Source organism: Urtica dioica, chromosome 7, assembly GCF_054948205.1.
Source record: "Urtica dioica subsp. dioica isolate 48M chromosome 7, U.dioica_male_clone48M_v1_H2, whole genome shotgun sequence".
Classification (NCBI taxonomy): domain Eukaryota; kingdom Viridiplantae; phylum Streptophyta; class Magnoliopsida; order Rosales; family Urticaceae; genus Urtica; species Urtica dioica.
The window spans coordinates 25,827,182-25,846,675 of record NC_142762.1 but is presented as its reverse complement, the minus strand read 5'-3'; the positions used below and the strand labels follow the sequence as shown (position 1 = coordinate 25,846,675).

General features: G+C 38.8%; 2 protein-coding genes across 2 annotated transcripts; one reads left to right on the top strand and one right to left on the bottom strand.

Moving 5' to 3' along the window:
* Nucleotides 1–14,046: 14,046 nt before the first annotated feature.
* LOC149390549 (sm-like protein LSM3A) lies at nt 14,047–15,321 on the top strand. Its single transcript, XM_089620287.1, has 3 exons — nt 14,047–14,239; nt 14,469–14,564; nt 14,974–15,321. Exons 1-3 carry the CDS (start codon nt 14,120–14,122, stop codon nt 15,052–15,054), a joined length of 297 nt encoding a protein of 98 aa, XP_089476413.1. The 5' UTR covers nt 14,047–14,119; the 3' UTR covers nt 15,055–15,321.
* A 337-nt stretch (nt 15,322–15,658) lies between these two features.
* On the bottom strand, nt 15,659–19,085 carry FBP (Inositol monophosphatase family protein). The gene is made up of 11 exons (XM_089619458.1): nt 18,564–19,085; nt 18,433–18,480; nt 18,107–18,181; nt 17,870–17,998; nt 17,649–17,762; nt 16,972–17,058; nt 16,782–16,852; nt 16,642–16,707; nt 16,486–16,572; nt 16,331–16,406; nt 15,659–15,961 (listed from the first exon to the last, which is right to left on the bottom strand). The coding sequence occupies exons 1-11, from the start codon at nt 18,720–18,722 to the stop codon at nt 15,851–15,853; spliced, it is 1,023 nt and encodes a 340-aa protein (XP_089475584.1). The 5' UTR covers nt 18,723–19,085; the 3' UTR covers nt 15,659–15,850.
* Between the last annotated feature and the right edge of the window lie 409 nt (nt 19,086–19,494).

Below are 19,494 nucleotides of genomic sequence, written 5' to 3'. Positions count from 1 at the left end.
TTTTTCCTTTTGATTAGTTTTTATTGAGTCTCATGGTTCCACTCGTGGAGAGTGTTAGGAATCTCACATCGAAAGTGAATGGGAACTAACAAGAGCTTATAAAGGTTATGAGTTACTCCTCTCATTACCAATTGGTTTTGAGATGAAACCCCATGATACTTTTACATGGTATCAGAGCTCATTAAGCCCAAACGAGTATCCGATCCAATAGTTGAGATTCGGCCCAAGATGAGCGAACGCAAAGAGCCGCCATCTTGAGGGGGCGTGTTAGGAATCCCACATCGAAAGTTAATGAGAACTAACAAGAGCTTATAAAGGTCATGAGTTACTCCTCTCATTACCAATTGGTTTTGAGATGGAACCACATGATACTTTCACAGAGAGAATGGTGTATTTTACTTTTAAGTCGCACATAAGCCCTAAGGACATAATTAGTTGTAAACTAAAAATTGAATAGAAACAAGAATGACAAATAATGTACAATTGAATAGAATGAAATGCATATTTTATTCTCTAGTCTGTATGTAATTTGAAATATATAAAATTGAAATGGAATGGATTAGTAAATTTACGTAAGTACCCTTATAATTACATGATAGCATGTCCTCATTGAAAATTGGTCTTGTTTGTCTTCTAAAGATATTCAATAATCAAAACTCTATCTCTTCCATATTTAAATCTGAAGTTCATTTTCTCTTGAACAATGTTTTTCAAATTCCGTAATGATTACATACTCGTAGGCAATAAAGCTTAACATGAAGCAGTGGTGATTGGCGAGCCCCAAGGCATTCATAAAGCTTCATAAGCTTCTTTGTTCTCTCTCACCATATTTGGTGCTCCCCGGTGAAACTTGTCTACATGACCATCTAGATTTGATAAATCGGTGCTCACTTTAGTTTTCCTCATTGCTTGGCGGTGGCTATTGTGGGCCAATGATTGAAATCTCGCATCTCACAATCATATCGCAATTTAAATTTTGAGGGTATCTCATCTCGTACCAGGGTATTCCGCGGTATTTGACGAACGTTGAGGGTATCTCGTACCGCGTGGTAACTCTTTCCGCGAGGTATACCGCAAAAAAAAGGTATTCCGCGGGGTATTTGGACAATAAATAATTTTAAAAAAACATTACAATACATACTAATATAAATTGTTTGATTTTCTCCTAATGAATTTTGATACTTATAAATATTATTAGTACGTTAAAAATCATTAATATCATATAAAACATATTACACTTAGAGACTAATTTTGATATTAATTTGTAAATTAGAATTTTTAGAGTAATTTTGATATTGATTTATAAATATTGTACTTTCACGAAATTAATTTTGATATCACTTGGATATTAATTTGCAAATTGTAAAAAAAAAAGTATAAATTACATTACCAAACATAGTACAAAGTACAAACCAAGACTATATAACATAGGATAGAAGTTAAAATCTAATAAATTACCATATACACTGCAACAATTAAAAAAAAAAATCATATGCAAAGCAATGGTTTTTTTTTTTTTGACTAATAAGAACACATAGATTCAGGAAAAGCCACACCACCAAAATGAGGAGTTTCTTTCTTCATGCATGTGGACACCAAAAAAATCTCACATCGGTGAAGGACAAAGAGATAAACAATGTGGAGTTAGTATAAATAGGATGTATGAGGCTGTTGGAAAAACATCTTGTGTTTGTGGCAATGACGCAGCTAGCAGTTACTAAATGGGTATCTCGCATCTTGTGATGTTTGAAATGACTTTGGCAGACCTAAAACAGTCTAAATATTTTTTTACATTTTTTTAAATATTTTTTTTAACATATTTTAAGTCTTTTCGCGAGATATTCATTTTCTCGTGCGGAAAGTGCGAGAAATTGCGCGAGATCAGCGAGAATGAATACATACCGCGAGATATATTCATCTCCCTCTCGCAGAGGTGCGAGAAACGAGATCTCGCGCAAGATACCCTCATCTCACGCGAGATTTCAATCCTTGGTGTGGGCCATAGTTATTTTTTTTGTGATTTTAATGCATTTTGTGGTAACATAACAAAGTGGGTGATCTATATAGGTCTCTTTGCCTTCTGTGACTCTCGTGATTTATGGGATCTACCCTTTGGCAAAAAGCTCGCTTAGGATAATGGTAAATGCGGTGATAACATAAGTGGAGGACTCGATCACGTCGTTGTTCATCATAAGTCAAGTTGAGAACATGTAAAGAAGTCTAATTTTTTTTTTTTTAATTCTACCATAAAATTATATTTGATGCAGTTTCTTGATAATAGATGAGCTTATATGTAAGCAGTCGTGGCCATGTCATAAAGATGTCAAAGTAAAATTTATGCTATGTCAAGATTAGGTCAATCCTCGATACGATAAGAATACATGCTCTCTCACAAAAAGAGAAAGAAGCAATTTTTAGACGAGGAACGAGAAGATGACACTCAATCATCTGATAAGAAGGAGACCATTGTTTCTATTTGTTAAGTCAATGATACATGATACACCCAAACAATAACAATTAACTATTGATCTACTAAATCATTTACTATTATGTAAATAATAAGAATTAAATATTATTCTTATGGAAAAATGATATTTTTGGCCCCTCAACTTTGTCACCAGTAGCAAGTTGATCCCTGAACAAAAAAATCTACAGTTTTACCCCTTCGTCATAGTAATTGTATCATATTTGGTCCTTATGTTACTTATATTACAAAAATAAACGAAATTCGATCGTGTTCTTATCATGGGTTCAAAAACAATGTTATATTGATTATAACAGGAGAGATTAATTCGAGAGAGACCCATTTCAAGAGAGATTAATTACTTACCGATGGTGACGACAACGGCTTCATGAAAGCCAAACCGCCTAAAAAACACTGTCGAATGGATTCGAATGTTGCGAATTCACGTTATTACCAATATTTTTATTTTTATTTTTATTTTTTCCAACACATGATAGACACACGATCGATTTTCGTTTATTTTGCCGATATAAGTAACATAAGGACCAAATATGATACAATTACAATGACGAAGGGGTACAATTGCAGATATTTTTGTTCAGGGACCAACTTGTTATTGGTGACAAAGTTGAGGGGCCAAAAATATCATTTTTTCTATTCTTATTAATTGTTGAGAAATTGCTCAAACTACCACCTTATCACTAATTTTTTTCAAAAATCCACCAAAGTATAATTTTGGCCAAAATTACAAGTTGGCCACTTGTGAAAAACCAAGTTTACCCTCCACTTTAAATTTTCTTTCAATCTCACACCTACCCTCTCATACCTCATTTAATACCATCATTTAATCCATTCTGAATTAAACTTTTTTATATCTCTCTCCGTCTCTCTCTCTCTCTCTCTCTCTCTCTCTCTCTCTCGTCAGAAAAGAGCTCAAAGCTCAAAACCAAAAGAGAACCAAAACCCTAGATTTGATCTCACCAAATCCTTGGATTTGAGCTCCGACACGCTCAAGGAAGCACGACCAAAGTTCATAGATCCGGTCACGACGCACTAGGACAAAATACGTTATCCGGTGCAACGAATGTCGCACCCAATGCTTAAAATGTCGCACCTAAAAGTTTATTAGGTGCGACATTGGGTGCGACAGCGTCGCACCGGATAACCCGTCGCAGAAGGTATTGGGTGCGACATGTCGCACCTAATAAGTACCCCTTTAGGTGCGACACTTTCAGGTGCGACATGTCGCACCAAATACATAAGCCGTTTTCCTACCAAATTTAATAAACTTGGCGGGTAAATTCATATTGGGTGCGACATTGTCGCACCCAATACCGTTCTCGCCACACTATTCGGTGCGACAATGTCGCACCCAATATGTTTTTTAATTAAAAAAAAATATTGAATTAAATAAAAATTAATTAACAAAATTCATTTAGAATTAAATAAAAATTAATTTAGAATTAAATAAAAATTAATTAAAAAAATTCTAAATTAATTAGAAATAATATTATGAAAATAGAATTCTTAATTAAAAATACAAATTCATTCTAAAAAAGCGGAAAAATAAATTCCAAAATTTTTTTCCTATAAAACTTATCGATAGTAGAATTCCCTCTACCGAATAAGTTGCCAGAACTTCGAGAACCGCTTCCGCGTCCTCGTCCACCGCTGCCCGACGCACTACCGCTCGCTCCACCGCTTCCGTAAGGACGGTCTCGCAAGAAATCCATAGAACCAGGCGTAGAACTCGGCGTGGAACCGGGCGTCTGCTGATCAATCCCACCTGGTTGTGATGCAGGAGGTTGGGGAGTCGTGGGAGGCTGGTTGTGCAGCTGGCTTAGGAATGCGATCTGTTGCCGCATCTGCTGCAGCTCGGCTTGTTAGGCATCCATCTGAGCTCGCATCTCGGCAACCAGTGGATTGGTCTGAGATGACGAACTTGACGAGCCTCTATCTAGCGTTTGGGTAACACCCAGCGATGACCTTGGGATCGAAGGCCCTAAACCGACTTCCCAGTCTCTGCGTACTCCCAAAACATCGCGCATCGCGTACATCTCCGCATCTTCTTGGGAGATCACGGCGTTTTGCTCCGCCGCTTGCCGTAAAATATATATCGTTTGGGCGGTGATTTGATCCTTAAAAAAAACCACAAAAACTTATCAGATAAGAATAAATAAAGTAATTAAATATAGTAAATAAAAAAAATTAACTTACGTATTGCGACTTCGCGAAGTCCGTCGTCCACGATCCCTTAGCGTCATGGTGTTTTTCTGACCATATCGCTAAAGCCGAGCCTATACTCCCATCTTCCCTTCGCTGTAATTTTTCAACATTAAAATATGAATCACATATATATTGCATATTAATTTTAAGAGACTTACGTTCCTCGAGCGATGACCAAAAAAACTAAGCGAGCCTTGTCTCGCCTTCGTCTTCTTCATCTTCGAATTTTCCCGGTTGCGGAGAGATTTCGCCTGCAAGACAGAAATTCGTTAAGTTTAATTTTAAGAAATTCGAATAACCATCGGAAGTTCAACTCATACCTTATGCTCCGGCGAGTCGAACGTCTCTATTGCTTTCAATCAGGCTTCCTTGTTGTACCCTTCGGGAGTTTCATTTTTAGCGAGATCCTTACTCCCGCAAAATGTCTTGAAGAAGAGCTGTGACAACCTCGACTTCTGGCCACGGCGCATCCTCTTCGCATCGCGAATTATAGTCATATCAATCAAGTTGCGAATAGAATCTGCAGACACAAGCTCGCCACTCTCGGGATGTTCATAAACGAAGTTATACTCGTTATAAATCGAGTTCATAAGAGCCGCCACACTCTGCGCAGGCACATGATTCCAGTCTGGGAGGTCGACTAGAATGGTACTCTTGATCAGGTTTCCTAATCGGTTTTGGAACGTCCCGATCAACGGATTTTGCTCCCTGACTTCTTGGTAGAACGCCTGCGCAATCTGATCGTAGCGAACTGTGTTCGCTCCAGGGGTCCCAACACGAGCTCTCGCAGAAACGACGTCAGTCGTTGGTCCCCGCTTCTTCCTCGGCATCTGCGGAGGGTCACGGTCTCCTCCTGATGGGTCCTGACCTGAAGTAGACATCCTGCAAAATGAATTGTAGTTAGTATTTTTAATTACTATGTAATTAGTATTCGACGACTATGGTTATTACATGGTGTTAGTCATTCATCGTTGTCACTCGATGTAATGTTAGTATCGACATCAACATCGTCTTCCTCAAAAACGGCGTACGTCTCATCTTCTTCATCCACTTCTTCATCATCTTCAACAACAGTAACAAGCTCGGCCGTAGCGGTTTCGTGTCGATGATTAAGACGGTCGATATTTGACAATTCTATTGTCAATGGAATCGATGCTGAAGTGGTCGGATCAACTTCAGGAATGTCCCATATCCCCCGTTGATTGCATTCCTAAACGATTTCCCATTCGCGACCCTTAACGAGATCTTGGATGTAAAACACTTGCTTCGCTTGAGTCGCCAGTATAAACGGCTCTTCTGTAAACCACTCTTTGGCGGTATACGAACTCGTTGCTCCGGTGGTCTTATCAACGTGCACTATACGTCCTGCATTGTACTTGTCACCATACCATATGCATTTGAACAGTACGACACGGCATTTGTGTGTATAGTTCAGCACGATTACGTCTTCCATTCGACCGTATAAGCTGAAGTCGTTCACGGGCACACAAACACCGCTATTCTGGGTGATCTGTTGGTTATCACGACGACGAGCGATGAACTTCACGCCATTCACAAAGCAACTCGGATACTGATGAGCAATTTGCATAGATCCCGTAGACAATGCGTAAAGCTCTTCAGACACGTTGGAACCACTAACTTTCATGTCAAAAATCTGAAATATATGTAAATTAAGATTATGTCATTTTAGCAATTTTAGTATGCTTTCAGCAAATGAATCCTTTCAGTTTACCTTTTTCGCAAACCAAATTTTGAATTCTTTTCTGTGCATTGCTTCGATATCAGAATCTGCGGTTCCCGCTTCAGAGTTATTTTGTATAAGTTCCAAATGCTCACTGTTAACATTACATAATTAGATGTAAATCAATGAGCTAGATAATGTACATATTTAAATAAAAGATTCCCTTACATCAAATACGGATCGATTTCTGGACAATTGGTAAAAATGTACCACTCCGCCTTCTCTTTTTGGTCGTCATCTAAAACTATCGGCTTCATCATCCCGTAAGGCACACAGTTTTCAGACCGAAAAACACTAAGTTCTCGCACTTGAACTTCATCGACAATTTTCTTATCTTCGAGATACCTTGCAACAAATGTCAATGCCTCTTCTACAACGTACGCTTCCGCAATAGAGCCTTCGGGTCTAGCTCTATTTCTGACAAATTGTTTTAACGTTCCAAGGTATCTCTCAATTGGGTACATCCATCGCATATGCACCGGACCGCCACACAATGCTTCATCTGGTAGATGAATTGTCACGTGAACCATGATCGTGAAAAAAGCTGGCGGAAATATCATCTCAAGCTTACACAATATCTCAATGATTGAATCTTGCACTTTTTCGAGATCGTCCACTCGCAGGGTTCTAGAACTGATCAATTTGAAAAAGTTGCAGAGCTCGGAGATCGTCTCTTGTATCGGTTTTGGCACAAAAGGGCGAATACCATCAGCTAACAGCCTCTGCATGAACACGTGACAATCGTGCGATTTCAAACCTGTGAGCTTCCCGTCAACAATTACATTTTTCTTCAAATTTCCAGCGAGCCCGTCTGGGAATTTAACAGATTGGAGGAACTCGGTAAAACGGTGTCTCTGCTCAAGCGTTAACGTGTACGCTACTGACGGTTTGTACCACCCATTCCTTTGTTGTCTCAAGTGCAAATAAGACTTGATTTTCAAGTCCATCAAGTCCAATCTCGACTTCTCCGTATCGTAGTTCTTCTTTTCCAAGCTGAGCATCGTCCCGAGAAGATTCTCGCACATGTTCTTCTCTATATGCATGACGTCCATGTTGTGCTTCAACTCCAATTCTGACCAATAAGACAACTTATAGAAGATGCTCTTTTTGGTCCAATTCAATTCGCACTCAGCACGTTTTTGTTTACCGATATTTTTGTCGGTTGTCATGGAAGAAACACTAGTCAACTGATCGAGTATTTCTTGCGCATTCAACTTCACAGGTTTCAGGCGCTTCTCATGACGATTTACGTAGTGATCAGTGCTTTTCCTCAATCGGTGAGGCGTAGGCAAGAATCGATGATGGTCATAGTAGACAATCCTGTTTCTAATTTTCATAGATGACGTCTCAATGTTGCACGTGGGACACGCAAGATACCCTTGGCCACTCTATCCCGACAAATACGATAGAGCCGGAAAGTCGTTTATCGTCCATAGAAGCGCGGCACGCAACCGAAACACTTCATCGTTCGCCCCGTCTTGCACTTGGAACCCAGTATCCCACAATTCTTTCAGCTCTTTAACTAGTGGTTCTAAAAACAAGTCCATGTCTTTTCCAAGTGAGCTCGGTTCAGGTATCAAAAGCGTCAGCATCAAGTACTCTTTTTTCATGCACAACCAAGGTGGCAAGTTGTACGCAGTTAGTACCACGGGCCACATACTATACGCTAGACTCATTTCCCCAAACGGGTTGAACCCATCAGAAGCTAGTCCCAGACGTACGTTACGAGGCTCTGCAGCGAAATTTGGGTATCTCTCATCTAGATTCTTCCACGTCGAACCATCTGCAGGATGTCGCAAAAAGCCTTCTCTTTGACGCGATCTCGTTCATGCCACTGCATCTCAAGCGACGTGTGTCGAGAAGCGTAAAATCGCTTCAATCGATCTTTCAAGGGATAGTATCGTAATAACTTTTGTGATACATTCTTCTCGGTTGGCTTCCATCTGCTCTCATTGCAAATTGGGCACACTTCAGCTTTCTCGAGATCTTTTCGAAATAACACACAATTGTTGATGCACGCGTCGATCATATCGTATCCCATGCCGAAACGCTTCAGCTTCGCCTTTGCCTCGTAGTGTTTTTCCGGAATTCGATTACCAATTGGGTGAGACTTCCTCAAGAGCTGCAACAATTCTGTAAACGACTTGTTCGTGACTTTGATGAGCATCAACGAAACCAAGAACGAAAAAGACGAAAACTCTTTGCACCTAGGGTACAATTCTGCTTCCAACTCGACGAACAAATCTTCCACTCGCTCATCTACACGCACTTCACTCGGAGTCGGATCCGTAAAATCGTCGAAGTCCTCGTGATCCATTATATCATGGAGAGCATCGTGCAATCCACAGACTCCTCTTTGGTTAGTCTCGCTGGCATCTTCTATCATTCGACGTTCGCCATAATGATACCATTCGGTGTATCCCGGGGTAAACCCCTTGTTCAAAAGGTGATTCTTTACGACCCCGATGTCCAGACATCTCACGTTATTGCAAGACTTATAAGGACAACGATAATGACCGTTTTCGTTCGGGAGTTTGCTTGCAACGCGGATAAACTCGTTAACCCCTGTTTTATATTGCAAACTCAACCGATTGTTCTCGGTAATCCAGTCCCTACTTGGATTTGACATTCTTCAAAATGAGACGGGAAATTGTGAGATAAAAATGAATCGTTAGAATTCATTTTGTAAGAGTGAATTATTGACATTGAGAGGTAAAATTGAGAGTGAATATTTGAAATTTAAAGTGAATTGTTATGAAATTGAGAGTGATGAATTGTTAGGAAATTGAGAGTGACTCGTTAACATTTGAAAGATTCGAGATCGAATTGGTGAGAGTGAAAGAGAAATTGCGAAAAATATATATTAATTTGAAAAAATGGTTAGAATTCGTTATATTACATATAGTTATTATTCTACCAAAAATTCGGCAGAGTTTCCCCTAAAATATTGACTCACCAAAATATGCAATTTAAAAAAAAACACATATATAACCAACCAGCTCTATCCTATTAACATACTAAATACTAAACCGAGCCTCTGTGGCTAGGTCGCAATAATAAATTTTCAATAATTACATTAAATGTAACATGTTACTAATCATTTTGAAATATATTACTAATTAATCTAACTACATATGATACTAATTAACTAATTAACAGACGAATATCCATTTCAATATTCCAATTCAACTTTCTAATTTCAACATATAACAATTTAACTCAACATTCCAATTTCAACATTTATTCATTTTAATTTCAACCATTTAACTCAATATTCTAATTTAAACGTATATCCATTTCAAATTCAATTTCAATACAATATATTACAAATTTTTAACAAACTAATCAAATTGTATTTTCATCTAATCTAACATGTTACTATTTTCATATATATTACTAATTAATCTAACTAAACATATTACTAATTAATTAATTAACTAAACATGTTAACATCTAATCAAAGTTCTATTTTCAAACATATTACTAATTAATCTATATGAAATAATCTAAAAAATATTATTAATTATAACTAACCTTTTCCGAGGCGACGACGAGGCGACGAGCTAGACGCGAGGCCGGGGCTGAGCCAAGAGAGGGCCGGGGGCTATTTGGGCTGCACCGGGTGGGCCGAGGGCGGGCCGAGGGCTTTTTGGGTGGCAGCGTGTACGGGGGGAGGACCGGGCTGAGTCGAGGGATGGTCACGGGCGGCGGGGGATGACCGGGCTGAGCCGAGGTGGTCACGGGCGGCGGGGGACGACCTGCAGGTCGGAGAAAGACAGAAGTAAGAGAGAGAGAGATAGATAGATAGAGAGAGAGAGAGACGTACGTCACGGTGCCGGGGAGGTCACGGCGGCAGAGAGGCGCACGGGCGGCGGGGAGGTCACGGGCGGCGGCGGGGAGGTCACGGGCGGCGGGGGACGACCGGGCTGAGCCGAGGTGGTTACGGGCGGCGGAGGACGACCTGCAAGTCGGAGAGACATAATAAGAGAGAGAGAGAGAGATAGATAGATAGATAGAGAGAGAGAGAGAGACGTACCTTGAAGGAGGACGACGAAGGGGTCACGGCGGCGGGGGAGGTCACGGCGGAGGAAGAAGAACGAGCTTCGGAGAGAGAGAGTGTTAGATAGAGAGAGAGGCGCACGGTTTGGGCGAGAGGAAGAATAAGCTCGGTATTTAAAATACCCTAAACTATTAGGTGCGACAATTCGCACCTAATAGTCATATTGGGTGCGACAATGTCGCACCTAATGTAAAATTCCAGAACCAAAAATATTCGGGGGGAATTTTTGACCGTTTTAAATTTTTTAAACCCATTAGGTGCGACAAATGTCGCATCTAAAGGTATTAGGTGCGACAAATGTCGCACCCAATAGTATCAGGTGCGACATTGTCATATTAGGTGCGACAAAGTCGCACCGGATAGCACTAATCATCAGCGAAATTTTTAGTCGCTTGGAGGACTATATGGTGCGACATGTCGCACCTAATGTTAGCTTAGGTGCGACTATTAGGTGCGACATGTCGCACCTAATACCCTTCCACACCCAATATGTTAATAGTGACGAAGACCGTAGCTCCGACCAAGCACGTAGCTCCGATCATCGCCGAAGGTTAGTTTTGTTTTTTGTTTTATCAAACTTTTCTTTCGTTTTTGTGTATGTTTATTCTGGGTATGTTTAAATTTGGGGCAAAAATAAGGTTTTCGTGATTCTGGGTAATTTTTGAAGTTGTTTAGCGAAGTTCGTAAGTTTCGTCAGACGTCAACAGTTGACATCAATTGTTGACATATTATGTCAACAGTTGATGTCACATGTTGACATATATTGTTGATGTATAATGTCAACAGTTGACATCAACTGTTGACGTCAACAGTTGTCATCAACTGTTGACGTCAACTGTTGACGTCAACTGTTGACATCTGATGTCAACAATTACTAACTTTGGATTTCTTATTGATTTGTACAATGATGGCGGAAATTTATTTATTATTCAAGCAAGGTGGTACTTTGGTTGAACCTGGTCGATATCATGAGAAAAGATCTTTCGGAATTATGGTGTCGTCCGAAGTGAACTTCACTAGCTTAATTTGAGGACGTCACTGTAATGGAGAGTGGGCTGAAGAAAGATGAGGAGAGGGATTGGTATAAGCCACTAGAAGATAAATTGTCATAGGGATGGAATTTCACAGAAGTTGAAATCAAATTGAAGACATTTTACTATGACCTCTGGACCGAAGAAGAATGACTTGGTGATCAGGTACGACACTCAATTCTACATTTATGTCTCACGGCTTAGATCTGCAAGATGTCAAACAAGAGGATATGTACATGCACCGGCAAAAGTTCACGATCGACTTATATCGGCACGGGGCAGTGAAGTTAGCGACCCATGTTGGATCGGACATGGAGATTTATGACAATCAGGAAACAATGTAAACAATAGATAGCAATGTGTTTCATGTACTACTCTTATCTTAATCTTTTGGTATGCTTTTGATAGCAATGTTGTTCACGTACTACTCATATCTTAATATTTTGGTATGCTTTTGATAGCATGTTTAATGAATATCAACAATATATCAATTATCAATCTGTAGTTGTTTTTTAATGGTTTTGACGTCAATTGTTGACATTGATGCTGTTGACATTGATGTCAACAATTGACGTCAATTGTTGACATTGATATCAACAGTTGACGTCAATTGTTGACATTGATGCTGTTGACATTGATGTCAACAGTTGACGTCAATTGTTGACATCAACGTCAATAGTTGAGGTCAACAAGTAGTCTGCACAAAAGAGATTCTCTTTAACAAAAGTAGTTTGAACAAAAAGCATAATGAATTAAACAAATAGACTCTTTAACAAAAGTAGTATGAACAAAGCATAATAAATTAAAAAAAGTAGTCTGAACAAAGTATAAAAAAATAGTCATCCAATCCTAATGTAGAACGAATTGCCGATTCATGAGTTGGGACCGAATCACACCCATCCTCGAGTATTGATGGCATAAGGGGATTCGATGGCATAAAGGTATTGAACAAAGCTAGCGAAGTTCACTTCGGACGACACCATAATTTCGAAAGACTTTTCTCATGATACCGACCAGGTTCAACCAAAGCACCATCTTGCTTGAATAATAAATTTTCGCCATCACTGTACAAATCAAGAAGAAATCCAAAGTTAGTAATTGTTGACATCAAATGTCAACAATTGACGTCAACAGTTGATGTCAACTGTTGACATTAGACATCAACAATATATGTCAACAGATGACATCAACTGTTGACATAAGATCTCAACAATAGATGTCAACTGTTGACATCAATTGTTGACGTCAACTGTTGACATCTGACGAAACTTACGAACTTCGCTAAACAACTTCAAAACTTACCCAGAATCACGAAAACCTTATTTTTGCCCCAAATTTAAACATACCCAGAATAAACATACACAAAAACGAAAGAAAAGTTTGATAAAACTAAAAACAAAACTAACCTTAGGCGAGGATCGGAGCTACGTGCTTGGTCGGAGCTACGGTCTTCGTCGTGACCGGATCTATGAGCTTTGTTCGTGCTTCCTTGAGCGTGTCAGAGCTCAAATCCAAGGGTTTGAGTCAGCTCAACTTTGGCAAGGATTGAGTGAGCTCAAATCTAGGGTTTTGGTTCTCTTTTGGTTTTGAGCTTTGAGCTCTTTTCTGACGAGAGAGAGAGAGAGAGAGAGAGAGAGAGAGAGAGAGAGAGAGAGAGAGAGAGAGATAAAAAGTTTAATTCAGAATGGATTAAATGATGGTATTAAATGAGGTATGAGAGGGTATGTGTGAGATTGAAAGAAAATTTAAAGTGGAGGGTAAACTTGGTTTTTTACAAGTGACCAACTTGTATTTTTGGCCAAAATTATACTTTGATGAATTTTTGGAAAAAATTAGTGATAAGGTAGTAGTTTGAGCAATTTCTCTTAATTGTTTTGTCTTCTAAATCTAAATACTATTTTAGATAAAAAAAAATGGTAAAGTAAAATTGTAACATTATATACCTAATTGTAACCTTATTTTTATTTATTATAATATGATATAATTAACTTTATTTAATTTTAAGAAAAAAATAATGATTTTCTTATACTAAAGAGGAGAATTTTTTTTTCTCTTGTGAATTTTTTGTATAATAAAATTATATAATTGATATTTGATTAGTTTAAAAAAATATATTATTTGTTCATTAAATCTGAAGTTGTTCCGTGTTTATTCATTCAATTTAACGGCCTAACAAATTAGTTACTTACGGTATAATTTAGAGAAATTGCCTCATTTGTCACAAATTTCATAACATTTTCCCACTTTCCACCAAAAGACTAATTTTTCCCAAAATGCCACCGAGATGTTAACATTGTTGACATATGTCAACAATGTTGACATCTCATAGTGAAGGGCAAAAATAAATGTCAACATTGTTGACATAGATGGTGGCATTTTGGGAAAAATTAGTCTTTTGGTGGAAAGTGAGAAAATGTTATGAAATTGGTGGGAAATTAGACAATTTCTCTATAATTTATGTTTTTTTGTAGTCGAAAAAAATATTAGATATATAAGTAGATTTTTGGGAAAAAAATTTAAGTACTTTTTCACCTTCCGCTGAAAAGTTCAAAGTTGCAAAGTTTGAGAACACATATTATACACGAGCGAGTGAGATAATGGCGACGGCGGAGGAAGAGAGCGCAGTGAAGGAGCCATTGGATCTGATACGGCTGAGTCTCGATGAACGCATCTACGTCAAGCTCCGCTCCGACCGCGAGCTTCGCGGCAAGCTTCATGTACTCTATTATACCTTTTTAGGGTTTCGTTTTTCTTTTTCGAAGTGATTGGACTTTTGCTGACTATTTTGAAAATTTCTTAGTTTCTCATAGATACGCGTCGACAATTAATGTTTCTGCAAAATATACAGCTCTGGTCACTTTGCCGTTGTTCTATGAATTTTGAAATTTTTGAGTCTGAGTAGAATTTTTTCAATTCCTTATGGGGTTTGTTTCGTGGGTTCTGCAGGCATATGATCAACATTTAAACATGATTCTGGGGGACGTTGAAGAAATTGTAACGACTGTGGAAATTGATGACGAAACATATGAAGAGATTGTTCGGGTATGTATGTTTGAGTTGATTTATTGTTTCCAAGTAAAACGGGTAACATAATTTGAATTTGATAGTAGGCATAAATTGTGGGTAGTTTTGAAGCAATTCATAGGGAACTTGATACCACAGTTTGGCCGCTTAGTTCAATAGTGATTGGCACGACTTAAGGGATGAATTTCAATATACTTCTCTGGCCAAGCCTGAGAAGCCTTAGAAAGATCTCTGTGTTTCTGTTTTAAAGCATGTTAGCATGGGCATACTATGCAGTCTGAGAAAGTGAGAAATGCATAGTATGTCAGGGAAATAGTAAATACGAATGAAAATATTACTGGGTTTCTTTCGGTCACTTCTTAGACACTTGTTCATCCTTACTATAGAAGTTTGGCAACTCATCTGCTTCATGTTTTTAATATTACAGACTACAAAGCGAACAGTGCCATTTCTGTTTGTCAGAGGGGATGGGGTCATTCTCGTTTCGCCGCCTCTAAGGACGGCTTGATTGTTTGCTACTCTTTAACATGTGAGTGGGTGATGGTCCATTTCAGTAGAGACTGTCAGTGTTGCTGTACTTTTTTTTTTCCTTACCTATTGTCGAATTCAAGCAAATATACTTATTGGCAATTGGTATGTAAGAAATAGGATGACAAGCTCTTATGCCCTGTTTGATATGGCTTCTAATGAAATGAAGTTTGCTAGTTTGATTTGAGATAGTCACATGTTATTCGTGAATGCTATATCTTAACCATTGATGTGTTGTACTTGTCTATTTTATTGCTGTATTGATTTACTGCTGAAAATCCATACACATGTATGTGGAGCGAGCGATATTTGTTTGTGATAGGCATGAAATGTGAGGGGGAGAATTACTGTTCTCTTCATTGTAATTTTGTGCAAGGGTTTAACTTCTTACCTTCATCATATATTTCGTGAGGCTTTAAACTTTAGCAAGAGCATTAAAGCTTTGTGTTTTCTAATATATATATATATATATATAATTTTTTTTTTCCTGTTCGTTATTTGCTTTGGGTAGTCATTGATGGAACCCGCTTAAAAAATTCAAGTCCTGATCGCAAACCACAGGGAGAAAAGTGCATCAAATCGAATGAATGGGAATCAAAACTTATTTATTACAATATATTTGAATTAGAACTTGTTGGTTCGTTTCGAGAAACTGCCTAAATTACATAGCAGTTTCATCTTATGAAAAGGTGATTAAGGAATTATTTCAGACTAGTACGAGAACAACCTTCAGGAGATAGATCTACTTGTACCAGAGGAAAATTGTAGATATATTGTTACTTTTGTTCTTCAGCTGCGTGCAGAGCTTTGATCTCCTCAACATCATCATAGCTACCAAGAAATATCGGAGATCGATCATGTATCTTCTTGGGAACCAATTCCAATGCCTGACCAATTAGAATAAATCAAAATTCGACGTTAATACGTATGTATAAGCTGTTGCTCATATCAGATCAACCTAATATGCCAGCTCTTGTTTAAAAGAGCAGTAATCCTTTCTCAATGACATATCCATGCTCTAGTTTTTCATCCCTAGACTTTTTTTATTTATTTCCAATTTTAACCCATCCAGGATTTCGATGGATCGCTAGTTACTAACTCTCTAACCTCTGAACACCCTCGAGCATTCGAGACAAACCAAACAAAATACTGGGCTCAATAAAGCTCTGTACAAGACAGATAGTATCATTGGCCGAGAACATGAGTTTTGTCATATTTAGGCATTTGGGATGAGCATAATAAGAAGATGTCCTTACCCGTTCCTTTCCTGTGAAAGCCTGGCCTCCCGCTTGCTCCACCAGGAATGACATCGGGAAGACTTCGTACAGAACACTAGTTTCCAAACACCGGTTTCACATCAGATTTAAAAATTTGAATAAGAAGCTCTGTATTGTAAACAAGCTTGACATACCGAAGTTTCCCATTGGGGCTCTTCTTGTCGCCAGGGTACAGAAAGATACCACCGTACAGCAATGTGCGGTGGACATCAGCCACCATACTGTCAATCGATTGTTTTAGCTTTCTGAAAACTGTGTTACACAAAGACTTGATCATGATTTATGAATACCTTCCGATGTATCTCAGAGACTTGGGAACTGAACCATCCGTTGGGAATTTGCATCTCTCCACGTACCTGGTAAGAGAAACGTCAAACCAAAGCTGACCCTCTATAGGAGCGGGAAAACTACAGAATAGAACGTTACGTACTTGGTGGTTGGACCATCCCAGTTTCTGGCATTTCCTTCATTCACAGAATAGATTTTTCCTTTCTTCGGAATCTGTTGCAGAAAACAAGGCAGAGTGAAATTTTTTATGCATACTAAGAAAAGAAAGCAATTTTTCCAGGACGTCAACAACTTTAGACTTCACAAATCATGTTAATAAACGCATAGACTACCTTGATGTCAGGGTGGGTTAAGATGAACTCCCCAAGAGACGGGTCAAGCGTGAACCCATTAACTCCAGATCCGGTGCTCATCACAAACTGCAGTGAAACATAATGGAAACTCCGAACAGTAAGTATTTCACTCCGAACAGTTATTTTAAAACGGACTCTGATTACGTCCGAAATAAGAATTCAATTCACGATTATAAAGGAAGGGCTTGGCCCGAATAAGCCTACAGCTATCAATTGCTTGTCACTTACTATTAGTATATTTTTGTTTTACTATTAGTGCAAAATTTATATTAGATTTTATCACAAGGTTTGTGCTCCTTTACATTGTTTTCCAATTTTCAAAAAAGATCTCGTTCGACAAAGTTTATAACAGTAAACGTCACTAAAATAGCTCTACAGTTTATAAAATTTTTGCTCAAATTTAAAAACATGGCTAGGACCGGCCCATTTCTCTGAAGAAATAAGCCTCCCTGGACCGACCCTTATATTTAGGCAGGCTCAGGCCAGACCAAACGATTCCAAAGCAGGGTAGGTCGAGCCCAATCTGGCTAAAAAGGGGCGGTCCAGGCTCGGACTGTCACGCCCGTCCCATATTGCCAGCATTGTTAGTACTCTCGTTTGACACAAAGCGAAGGCAATTTAAACAAAAGAGAAAGAAAAGATTATGTTTGGTGTACCGTGCAAGAGCTTCCATACATGCAATAGCCAGCAGCTAGCATGTTCGTCCCAGGCTGCAAGACCTCGTCCAGAGTAGGTTCTGTTCCATCTTTCAACGCATAAATCCCGAAAATCTATGAACAAATATTATTGTTTTTTTCTCCGTCAGATTACTGATATTATCAATTATATGTTAATAGTAATATGAGAGTCCAGTTAAAGATGAGAGAGTAGTTCATACCGTTCCGATGGAAACACCACAATCAATGTTGGAGGAGCCGTCCAGTGGATCGAAAACAACACTGTACCTTCCACGCTTCGATGGCTCCACAAATGTCGCCTCTTCATCTTCTTCGGACACGAGGATGCACTGCCAACACCACAAAGAAGCATAAATTCTCTCAATATAAGAACTAAAAAAATAAAATAAAAGACATTTTTACCAGTCTCGGATTATCATCACAAGAAGCTGACTTACCGTGCGGCCGCTGCTAACTAAAGCCTTGATGAAAACTTCGTTCGAAAGCACATCCAGTTTCTTCTGCTCTTCACCCTTTAAGTTGCAAATAAAAGATAAAACCAGAGCCTTACTTAAAAAAAAAAAAAAAAAAACTAACCAGAACAAGGACAAAAAAAATGAAAGCAAAACAGATTTAAAACTAGAGACAACACATGAGCACGAGGAAGTTTCAAAATTCAAGACACAGCCGCGCAAGCAATGACAAAACTGAGATGTTTGGGTTGGGCCCATAAAAAAGAAAAAAAATCCGCAGCTGAGAAAGCAACCCATGAAAAAGTGCGCACCTGGACATTGGTCTCCCCAGCAAGTCCAATGAGTTTGGCCAGACCTGCCTGTCAAGAAACCCAGTTTTCTGTCAGGTGTTTGTCCCACCACACGACCACAAAGAATATAATAATAAAAAAGGAAAAAGGACCTTGTTGACGGCAGAGCAAACGAACTTGCAGCCGAGGACGATGTGGTTAAGCAATATTGAGAAGTCGCCGCGAGACTCAGGGTACTTTGACTGCTCGTTCAGCACGTACCGAGTTATCGTCATCAGGTCCGTCCTGTGGGCATCGGCGGCGTGGTCCATCTTCGATCAAAGCAATGAAGAATGAACGAGAGAATTAAAATGAGAAAGAAAAAGAAAAAGAGAAGACTCGGTGGTGGTGGTGGTGGTGCTCGGTTCGAGGAGATTGAGATTGGAAGAAAATTGAGATTTTTAAGGAAAGGGATGCAGGACACGTGGCGAGGGTGGGATGGCGGAGAGGTCTGGGTGGTCGTCAGAGAGATAACGCCTCTCGTCGTCTTCTCCCGCGGTTGCTCTCACCTTCTTTGTCGTTTTTCGCTGACTCTGATCATCATCACCACCGTTATCCCACATCTATATTTATGCATATCCACGATCGGACACATCGTGTTTAACGTAGACTCTAAGCTCTCTCTCTCTCTGTCTTCTTTATTAATTATTTATTATTCCCACACCTCTCTCTTTGCAACTTGGTCCTCTTGGTTTCAGTTATTCTCTTTTTCTCAAGGGAGCATATATCTTTTAGGAGAACATATTCCCCGCTCTCAATATGTTTATAATTAGGCTACCATAACAAATAAAATTAAAAAGATTATAAATGAGTAAGCCACTTACTTGAAATGGTAATAAATTTCATAAAAATAAAATAAAATGCATTGTATAACATAAAGAATGCATCTTATCGGGAGCAGGAAGATTATTATGTAATTGTAAAGTCATACTCGTATACATGACTTAATATGTCCTCCTATTAAAAGAAATTAAAATATGATAAAGAGTAGCGTGTAGATTCGATGATGAGAAATGTACATATTTTACGTAGTGGACATCTTCC